A 10,307-nucleotide genomic window follows, 5' to 3' on the forward strand; every position below is an offset into this window, starting at 1 on the left:
GGTATGTGCTGAAGATCATACTTATTTCGGGTCAGATTTGCACCGAGATTTTAATTACTAGAAACTAATCTCAATTCATATCTTGTATTTTTCTAACATGACAGGCCCACATTTTCTCATGACTCACTGAAATTTGTAAAATTCTATTTCTAGTCAATGTTATAGTACAAGTTTTGAGTCACGAGAAAAGAACGAAAGAAAAGAAAGAAAAAATTATGAATTCTGTCTCCTCTTAACTCACTTCTTTATTTTTTGTCCTTCGGGAACATTTCTCTAGATTTTCCATTTTGGAACTACTATTATTCTCTAGTCTGGCACCTTGATGTCGGCTCTTCGCCACCTGAGGCTGTAGTATGTTCCAAGGGTTGGGCTCTCTTTATTTGAAGAAAATAAGTTTCTTGAAATTTTGCACACATTTTCAAGGAAATCCCCAATGAAAAATACACACTATTTCCCCATCTTCAAGAATCTGCTGATTTTTTAAACTTGTTAGCTGAACATGATCCTGCAATTTGCACAGGCTTCTCTGCAAAGCCAAGATGGGCGGAAACGTATAATCGAGCCTGCGGTGCTAGCCACGAGCTCGCACGAGTCACTATCCATTGTGGTGTCCCTAATGCAGAAATGCATCTCTCCAGATGCGAGCCGTCCATCTTTTGAGGACATACTTTGGAATTTGCAGTATGCAGCTCAAGTACAAGCAACAGCAGATAGTGATCAAAGATCTGAACCCGCCTCATATCAATGACTTCTTTTCTTACTCTCAGCTATTTTTTAAATGGTACGGGAATTTGATCACTGTATTTCTAGGGGAAATTTGTTGGTCAATCACAAGATTTAACATGCTTGAAAGGGTAATGTGAAATAAGAAATGAGCCTCAAGCTTGGCAGTTTTATCATATACGAGTTTTTTTTTTTTTTTTTTATCTCATATATCTAATTGTAATATAAATGTTTTTGCCTGCATTATTTTGTGTTATAATTTTTTTTTCTTATCCTACAAAATTACTCTCCTAGATATGATCTTTGCTTGCACAATTCCCGAATAATAATAGTAATAAAAAAGGTTAAACCGATAGAAGCATTGGCCATAAAGTGCATATTAAAACACATTATTAAGAGGACAAAACAAAACACATTGGATTAAAATTACATAAAGCTCAATCCAAATGCCTCACTATTTTTAACGGTCTGCAATGGTTTAGAAACTACAATTTAGAGACCCTTCTCAAGCATTGCTCGAACCCTCATTGGGAGCCCATAAAGCCGAATGAATCCAGCAGCATCAGCTTGGTCATATATATCTCCACTCTCAAATGATGAAATATCCTGCCTATACAGACTATAGGGACTTTTCCGGCAAGTTACAGTAATAGAACCTTTGTATAGTTTGAGAGTCACAGAGCCTGTCGTAGTCTCCGTGATCTTCTCCATGAACGCATCCAAGGACTCGCGAAGCGGGTCGAACCACCTGCCTGCATACACAAGCTCTGCATATTTGAGGGCAAGGGAATCTTTAACTTGAATTGTTTCTCGATCCAGCGTCAAGGATTCGAGCTCGCGGGCAGCAGCGAAGAGGATGGTACCCCCTGGAGTTTCATAGACTCCACGACTCTTCATGCCAACGAGTCGGTTCTCAACCATGTCGATTCGGCCTATTCCATGTCTTCCACCGATTTGGTTGAGCTCTGAGAGAAGAGATGCAGGGGAAAGCTCTTTTCCATTGACTGAAACAGGAAGCCCTGAGACTATCCCAATTTCGACATATCTACAGAAAAAGAGATGCCAGGGAAAGAAAACCTGGATTAGCAATTGAACAAAAAGAGAGTAAACAGAAAATTAAAATGAAACTCTCGGAGGAACTCACTCAGGTTGATTAGGCGCATCTTCTGGGTCCACTGTCAACATGTACATATCCTTCTTAGGTTCATTTGCTGGGTCTTCCAATATGTCACCCTTCAAATATTTTAGTCAAATTCACATGTATTAGAGAAAGGTTAGAGGTAGAAATGGGGAATTATTAAACAATTAAATACGTAGCCTTTTTTGTATTCTCCAATTGAAAGTTCATGGGGTAGTAGATTATTACCTCATGGCTAAGGTGCCATAAGTTCCCATCTCTGCTGTATATGGATTTCTTTGTCACTGGAACGGGAACGTTATGCTTCTTAGCATATTCAATGGCATCTTCTCTGCCCGTAATATCCCACTCCCTCCAAGGAGCCACAACATTTAGTTTGGGATTTAACGCAAAGAATGTCAGCTCAAAGCGAACCTGAATATACAACACAAGATAACATGTGTAAGAAGAAACACAAGTGCCATTAAAATATCAAATAGCGAATTGCAAAACCTACCTGATCATTTCCTTTCCCCGTGCATCCGTGAGCAACAGCATCAGCTCCAACTTCACTTGCAACATCAACCATTGCCTGTTTTTATGAATATACCACTTAACGAGTAATAAGTACAACATAACACCAACACAACAATTTATAGAGAAAGTAAATGCCCCTGACCTTTTCTATATGAGACAGTTTGAATTTTTAAAATCTTAAAATGACCAATAGATAGCAACCTAACAGGAGAGTATAGCAGAACATGGCAACAAAAAGTTACTAAAGCATAAAAACATCATGGTAAAAGGTCACCTTTGCGATAACCGGGCGTGCCATTGAGGTTCCCAACAGGTACTTTCTCTCATAAATTGCACCTGCCCTCAAGCAAGGAAATATATAATCTTTAACAAATTCCTCTTTTAAATCCTTCACTACCAACTGACAAGCCCCACTGGCCTTGGCCTTCTGTTCCAAACCATCCAATTCCTTTATGCCCTATAGATTCAGTTTAGATAGCAAACAAGCAAGTCAGAACCAATTCATTTTATCCAAAAAATATTCCACAACCACAAATCTTCAGTCTTGAGGCAGAAGCTGTGAAGCACAAACAACTTAGTAATGGAACATACTTGACCAACATCAGCGGTGAAGCAAACAACTTCGCAACCATAGTTCTCCCTGCAGGGTGAAAAAGGAAAGGTGAACAACATGCAACTTACTGTCCAAAGGGGGACAAAATCAGAGCCATGGTCAAATTAGTGATAACTAATAAACACATACCTTAGCCATGGAACAATGACCGATGTGTCTAAGCCGCCACTATATGCCAGAACTACCTTCTTCAATTTTCCTCGTAAGCCTCCATTGTTTGTAGCTTCAGATATTTTCAACTCTTTTTGACTTGGCAAAGCTGCTCTGATTACTGCGTATCAGAAGAAGCATAATATGTGAAGGTCAAATGCAAAGGAATCAACACGAAAAAAAATTCACTGAACAAAAAACAAACTCTTTCGGTTATTGTTTAACTTGCGTTATCTCACTACATCGTATCACCACAAAAAACTCTTCCCATCAACAAAAACAATTAAAAAAAAAAGAACATGAACGTGAACAAGTAAAGCTGAAAATGTCTATGAGAAACCAAGACCCGGGGAAAAAAAAAAAAAAAAAAAAAAAAAAAACACCTTGCTTGTTATGAGAACTATTGACACTGCCATTAGTGCTAATGGATACAGACGCATTCCCATGGAGCTCACTTGTTCTCGCACCCAACTATGAACCAAAAATGAGGGGGCAAAAAACCCAATAACGAGCAACAAAAAAAAAATCCATGTTAAATGATAAATTAACATAATAAAGAGAACAATTTTTTTTCCTAACCAGAGAGACAAGCTAGGACAAAACATAATATACTTTGGGCATAATACCTAAACTACCTGAAAAGCTGAAGATAGCTTCCCGGGACAACACATTCTGCCATTGTACAACAATGAAGCTGTAATTAAAAAAAAAAAAACACCCAAATAAGCGAGTTTAATTTTAAAACGAAAATTACCACACGTTGATCGAAAATAGTCACTACCCAGAACAATATCAGAAGGAGTAAGTGAGAAAAGATGGGTTCTTTGGGAGTTTATGCACCGTTCGACGAAAAAAAAGCAGAACCCAGAAGCTAAAATGGTTGAAAATTAACAATGCAGATAGAAAATGAGAATGAAAATGAAAATGTACCTCTTTTGGGTCCGTGAAAACGGATATTAGTGGATGATGGGCATGGAGAAAACGACTTCAATTGTGCCATGATAACAGTGCCTCTCTCTCTCTCTAAGTTGTTGTCTTTTGGAGGGGAGCCCAACGGAGACAGAGAAGAGCAAAAGAACTGAGGGGAGGGAAGAAACGGCCTGGTGCGATAGACGGCTAGGTTTTTATTATTTTTAGGGGGATGGTTGAAAAAAGGGCGTGGGTCCTACAAACAGACATGGCATTGGCGGCTCAAGTGGGACCCATTTCCCGCCGCGCCCCCAAATTTCAGAGGCTTTTAGTTGTAGACCGTTTTTGAACTTTGAGAGTCCGTTTGATACCTAGATTTGTTCATTGATTTAAATTATGATTCATGATTTGTTACAGTATTTTTTTTATAAAAAATATACATAAATTAAAAATAATTTTAATCACATAATTTAAATTTATGAACCAAACGCCACCTGAATACATTTGGGTCAGAATCACCATGCAAGCATTTCTTTCTCTTTTCTTTTTTTTTTTAATTTATTTCAAAGCAGGCAATTTTATTTGATGGATTGAAAAAATATATATATATATTAAACGGATCAATTATCGACTTCATTCATTTATCTATTTAAATTTTATTGTTACAGTATTTTTTTTAATGATCAAATTATATTTGGTATTGTTTTTACTTTTTCAGTCAATTTAGATACAATTTTTAGACATTAAACTTTTTGTTATTTAAATTGTATATCTTCGTCACTTACAATAATTTATCATTCAATAAATGATTGAAAAATGATCGATCGATCCAATTATAATATTTGTTACTTTGTAACGTAAGTAAAACAGTCAAAATTATACTTTTTTTTTCTACCCACCCATGGGATTCCTTAAATTTAATTTTTTTGTTATAGTATTTTTTTGTAATATACACAACTCAAATCATAACTTAAATTATTATTTGAGTTGTGAAATAAACATACCTAACCTATTTTCGGCTTTGCCGACTCCTTTTCGGATGAATTGTTGTGTTTTAATTAGGATTTTTATCATTTCATTGCTCTGTATTTTTTTTCCCAAAAGATTACTCTGCATTTCTTTCTTTTTTTTTTAATGGAATTACTCTGTATTTCTTGTAATACTGAAAGGCTCTTTTAGTCGTGAAAAAAGATATATCATTATTTGATGATATTAAAATAATATCCACCAATTTTTTAAAATATAAAATGTTCATTTTGCTCACTAAAAAAAAAAACAAATGTTCATTTTGCATTTTTAATCTTTTATATTCAGTTATTACCTTTAAGTTATTTCAATAAAAGAAATGGCAAACCTTTCAGATTTATGACAATCCTCCAACTCCTGCTTTTGTTTTTGTTTGCTATGAATTACAAAAGTTGGAGGGTTTTTGTATTTCTAGTTTAATTATATAGTTTTGACAGTTTTGGTGGAGTGCTAAACATAGAAAAAACAAAAAACAAAAACAAAAAAAAAATCAAAAATCAAAAAAATCAAAAAAAAAAAAATCAAAGGAAAGAGCAGGAGACTAAAATTTGAGCGCAGAAGTATTAACTTAATAGTTACTCCAATAGACTTCATTCAAGGTGCCAACCATAGATCCGGATATTTTCATTCTGATCTGAACGACAATCAAGTGTCACAAATGGGCCCTAAACGACACCATTAAGAAGATAAATGAGAAACTACATCATATTAGAACAACAAAAACTCAAATCCAAATGCCTTACACACTGCAAAAGCACTGGACACTGGTGTTATTTGATAGGAAGATTTATTCACGCACCCTTCTCAAGCATTGCTCTAACCTTCATTGGAAGCCCGTAGAGCCGGATGAACCCGGCAGCATCCGCTTGATCATAAATTTCCCCGCTTTCAAACGAGGAAATGTCTTGCCTGTACAAACTAAAGGGGCTGGTCCTGCTTGTCACACTAACAGAACCTTTGTACAGTTTGAGTGTCACTGAGCCTGTTGTGGTCTTTGTGATATTCTCCATGAAAGCATCTAATGACTCGCGAAGTGGGTCAAACCACCTGCCTGCGTAGACCTGCTCAGCATACTTGAGGGCGAGTGAGTCTTTGACTTGCATTGTTTCTCGGTCCAGTGTCAAGGACTCGAGCTCCTGGACAGCAGTGAAGAGGATGGTGCCCCCTGGAGTTTCATAAACTCCGCGGCTCTTCATGCCAACAAGGCGGTTTTCAACCATGTCAACACGGCCTATGCCATGCCTTCCGCCAATTTGGTTGAGCTCGGAAAGAAGAGATGCGGGGGAAAACTCCTTCCCATTGATTGAAACAGGTAGCCCCGAGACAATCCCGATTTCTATATATCTGCGGGGGATAGAAAATAAGGATTGAAATAGAAACAATTAGGTAGTAACTTAAAACTACAAGGAAATTTGAGGAGGAACTTACTCAGGTTCATTTGGTGCATCTTCTGGATCCACTGTCAACATATACATATCCTTCTTAGGTTCATTTGCGGGGTCTTCTAAGATGTCACCCTTAAATTTCATAGTAAAGTTCATAAAAAAAATATCGGACCTCAGCCACTAGAAGCGAAGGAATATACAAATCAAAACTATAAAGGGAAGATTTGAACTTCAACAGACATCATTTTGTTATTTAAAAAAAGCACTTAATTCTAGTCTATTACCTCATGGCTAAGATGCCACAAGTTCCCATCTCTGCTGTAAATGGATTTCTTAGTCACTGGGACAGGAACATTGTGCTTCTTGGCATATTCAATAGCATCTTCTCTACCTCTAATATCCCATTCCCTCCAAGGAGCCACAACATTTAGTTTCGGGTCTAAGGCGAAGAATGTCAGCTCAAAGCGAACCTGAAATGAAAAATAAAGAATGTGTCGAAAGAAGCACAACAGGTGCCGAAACGTTCAATGCTGAAATGATAAACATGCCTGGTCGTTTCCTTTCCCCGTGCATCCATGAGCAACGGCATCGGCTCCAACTTCTTTGGCAACATCCACCATGGCCTATTTTCATGAGAAAGGGAAAGCCTTTGTGTATGAAGCACAACTTGATTTTAATAAATAATAATATCTCCAACAAAAGAAGACAACAAATGGAAACATAAGATATGCTTTTTCAGTATAGAAACTGTACTATTCTTGCTCATGGCCAACCAAACAAAACAATAAGGAAATTCATGATTGATTACAAAACTAAAATAAAATTTGTCACGGCCAAAACACTCCGATAAAACAATACTTTTGGCTTTTCAAAATCTACAGAATTTTGACGCATATGCATTCATGATACTTGTGATAAAATTTTTCATGACAAACCATAGAATCTATAGCAACTTCAATATCAAGAACTTCACATCGAAAATTCACCTTGGCAATAACAGGCCGGGCCATTGAGGTACCCAGCAAGTATTTTCTCTCGTAAATCGCGCCAGCTCGCAAACAAGGGAATATGTAGTCTCTAACAAATTCCTCTTTCAAGTCCTTCACTACCAACTGACAAGCCCCACTGGCCTTGGCTTTCTCTTCTAAACCTTCCAATTCCTTTATACCCTATCAATTTAGTTTAGATAGCAAGAGAACAAATCAAAAGGTCAAAAAAAATTCACTTATCAACTTTAAAAAAAAGTCAATCTTGAACTAAAAAAGTTCCTACTCAAAACGTACTTGACCAACATCAGCAGTGAAGCAAACAACCTCACAACCATAGTTCTCCCTGCATCAGATAAAAGAAAAATTCAAGAGAGAGAGAGAGAAATTTCATCAAAGAGCTGGCCCACATGAGTGAAAAGGAAGTGGCATTTTGGAATATACATATTATCAGGTCAAAACATCATTAATTGATGGTACCAATAAACCCTTCATATGCCTTACTCATTACCCATTCTTTCTCCATATTGTAGATGATTTTGGGCAAAAACCCACTTCCAGAACAAAGGGAAAAAGAAAGTTAATGGCTTGAACAAGGTGAAGAGGAAAACAATGTTAATATAGACACACACACACACACACACACATATATATATATAATATTTTATACATGTACCTAAGCCATGGAACAATGACTGAAGTGTCCAAGCCACCACTATAGGCGAGAACGACCTTCTTCAATTTTCCGCGTAAACCTCCTCTTTCACTTGTAGCATCCGAGGTTGATTTCAAGTAGTCCATTTGGTGATATCAGAGCCTTTAATGTTTCCGTCTCCTGCTAGCTGACTTTCACATCAAAAAGGTGAATTGGTGAAGTGCTGCTGGTAGGGTTTGTTTATGGCTATTTTGTACGGAGATCCCAACTTTACTAATTTTGTAAATTAATCTTTCAACTTTTTATTTGGTAATCTTAAATTTTAAAATTTATTACACTGTTGATCAAATTAAAAATAAAATTGAAAATAGAGACTGTAGGCCTGTTTATTTCGCTGATTCAAGTTTGTAATTCGAGTTAATATGTGATTTTATGTGAGAGCTTTTTACTGTAGTAAAAAAATTAGATGTAACTGTTTTTGAGAACTTTTTACTGTAGCAAAACTCAAATTCTAAACTCGAATCGGTGAAGTGAACGGGACATGTATCTTTATGTGAGTATTTAATAAGAGTAATTAATATTTTTTTGTATCGAAGTAATCCTCGTATAGGTATCAAGAGCAAAAATTTATTTGAAATTGGGAGTTAACCATTTTAGGGTAGTGGTCCTCTATGTTCAAAATTTTTTAATTCATGATGTGTATAAAAGGTTTAATTATACGCAAAAAGCTAGAATTATCTTTATTAAACACTCACATAGAAGATACCGTTTAAATTTTTAATTTCTCTTTTAATTTGATCAACAATGTAATAAATTTTAAATTTTAAGAGGTGAATTATCAAGAAAAAAAAGTTCAAGAACTAATTTACTAAACTCGTAAAACTAAGAAGGTGTTCATATAAAAAAAGTCTTCTTTTATTGGAGTTTTTTGTAGGTCCCTTTTTTGGGACATGTATCATATCCTATCGTTAAAATTACATCAAAATAAATAAAAAAATCTACGAAAATAATAAAATCTAATACATATGTAACGTATCTAAGGGTTTAACACATAGCCTCATTAGGCTTGTTTGGTAGATGGATTTACTCATTATTCAAATAATGTTTTCATTTAAAAAAATTTAAATTTAAAAAGTGCTGTCATAAAATTAAGGGGACGTTTGGAATGGGGATTCGGCCCCTGATTCGAATCATGGTTCGTTGCTCACTACAGTATTTTCTCTCATAAAAAATACACGTAAATAAAAAATAATTTTAATCTCATGATTCTAATTCATGAACCAAACGTTTTCTTAAAATGTAAATTGTCATACACCTCAAAAAGAATGACAAAGTGGTTTGTTGTTTAAGCGTAAAACGACATCTTTAGCGAAAAAAAAAAAAAAAAAAAAAAAAAAAAAAAAAAAACAATAATATGACACAGTAAAGAAGTTAACTATCTTCTAGGTCAAAATTACATGTCATTTTTTGTCCTTTGAAGTTTGGTTTGGCTTATTAAAACGGCAACCCCTTTTTTTTGAAAGACTATTCTTTGCCATTAAAGTTTTTTTTTTTTTTTTTTTATAAAATTGGAAATTGGGGTTGACGTGTAGTTTTGTTAAGTTTGTTACTGTCTTAAGTCTGTTATATAACATACCGTTTTGTTGAAGTTTGTCGTCGTCCATTTCCTTAAAACGAGTTATCGTTTGCAGTTTGGCCATTGTTGAATAACTAGAACAACATGTCGTTAGTTACCTTTTTATGAAAACATGTCAATTTTTTGGGGAGATTCTATGGTAGGGGATCCCCTACTGGTAGAGTTAGGGCTGATAATTTGTATTAACGTGTCATGTTCAGGCCGATATGATTATGACACGACACGATTATAATAAATACGAACACGACACGATTAATAAACGTGTCAAAAATCTAAACACGAACACGGAACGCTAATAACACAGTTAATACAACACGACACGCAAATACGGTTACTACGGTTATTAAACGGGCCGTGACGGGTCGACACAAAAAAAACACGTTTATGACCCAACTAGCAAAAATAGTGAAATTTTATATTTTATTCAAAATTAATATTAATTGACTACTTAATATCACTTGTAGTTAAAATATGACAACTATATAATAAGAAAAAACATAAATTCTCTAATTCTCCCTAATAGACAACACACCTAAAAATATTCGAAAATCAAACACACACGTATATATA

The 10,307-nt window shown here is 35.3% G+C and overlaps 3 protein-coding genes across 4 annotated transcripts in view; 1 reads left to right on the forward strand and 2 right to left on the reverse strand.

Annotated features, from left to right (window-relative positions):
* The window catches only part of LOC21385758 (probable inactive leucine-rich repeat receptor-like protein kinase At3g03770), a 4,852-nt gene extending 3,953 nt beyond the window's left edge, over positions 1–899 (forward strand). Inside the window, exon 8 of the mRNA XM_024171385.1 lies at positions 513–899. Coding sequence (XP_024027153.1) covers positions 513–748 — 236 coding nt within the window. The 3' untranslated portion in view covers positions 749–899. The remainder of the gene's footprint in view (positions 1–512) is intronic.
* A 159-nt stretch (positions 900–1,058) lies between these two features.
* Positions 1,059–4,261, reverse strand: LOC21385759 (argininosuccinate synthase, chloroplastic). 2 transcript variants are annotated; one of them, XM_024171387.1, is made up of 10 exons: positions 4,071–4,261; positions 3,776–3,834; positions 3,524–3,611; positions 3,120–3,261; positions 2,969–3,017; positions 2,652–2,834; positions 2,358–2,432; positions 2,090–2,275; positions 1,868–1,956; positions 1,059–1,768 (listed from the first exon to the last, which is right to left on the reverse strand). In XM_024171387.1, the coding sequence occupies exons 1-10, from the start codon at positions 4,138–4,140 to the stop codon at positions 1,216–1,218; spliced, it is 1,494 nt and encodes a 497-aa protein (XP_024027155.1). In that variant the 5' UTR covers positions 4,141–4,261; the 3' UTR covers positions 1,059–1,215. The 2 variants fall into 2 exon arrangements, with proteins under 2 accessions (XP_024027155.1, XP_024027154.1); XM_024171386.1 differs by having other exon boundaries at positions 3,773–3,834.
* A 1,372-nt stretch (positions 4,262–5,633) lies between these two features.
* On the reverse strand, positions 5,634–8,313 carry LOC112093270 (argininosuccinate synthase, chloroplastic). The gene is made up of 7 exons (XM_024171388.1): positions 8,123–8,313; positions 7,744–7,792; positions 7,447–7,629; positions 7,009–7,083; positions 6,745–6,930; positions 6,504–6,592; positions 5,634–6,419 (listed from the first exon to the last, which is right to left on the reverse strand). The coding sequence occupies exons 1-7, from the start codon at positions 8,245–8,247 to the stop codon at positions 5,867–5,869; spliced, it is 1,260 nt and encodes a 419-aa protein (XP_024027156.1). The 5' UTR covers positions 8,248–8,313; the 3' UTR covers positions 5,634–5,866.
* Positions 8,314–10,307: the final 1,994 nt, after the last annotated feature.

Source organism: Morus notabilis, unplaced genomic scaffold (genome assembly GCF_000414095.1).
Source record: "Morus notabilis unplaced genomic scaffold, ASM41409v2 Scaffold2550, whole genome shotgun sequence".
Classification (NCBI taxonomy): Eukaryota; Viridiplantae; Streptophyta; class Magnoliopsida; order Rosales; family Moraceae; genus Morus; species Morus notabilis.

Bases quoted from the DNA above. Each gene is read 5' to 3' on its own strand.
- LOC112093270 (XM_024171388.1), bottom strand. From the start codon at position 8,247: ATGGACTACTTGAAATCAACCTCGGATGCTACAAGTGAAAGAGGAGGT. The intron at 7,630-7,743 runs GTACGTTTTGAG...CTAAATTGATAG, and splicing joins TCACTGCTGATGTTGGTCAA to GGTATAAAGGAATTGGAAGG. The intron at 6,593-6,744 runs GTAATAGACTAG...ATGAAATTTAAG, and splicing joins TGTGGCATCTTAGCCATGAG to GGTGACATCTTAGAAGACCC.
- LOC21385759 (XM_024171386.1), bottom strand. From the start codon at position 4,140: ATGGCACAATTGAAGTCGTTTTCTCCATGCCCATCATCCACTAATATC. The intron at 3,835-4,070 runs GTACATTTTCAT...TTTTAATTACAG, and splicing joins TTTTCACGGACCCAAAAGAG to CTTCATTGTTGTACAATGGC. The intron at 2,433-2,651 runs GTGACCTTTTAC...TCATAAAAACAG, and splicing joins CACGCCCGGTTATCGCAAAG to GCAATGGTTGATGTTGCAAG.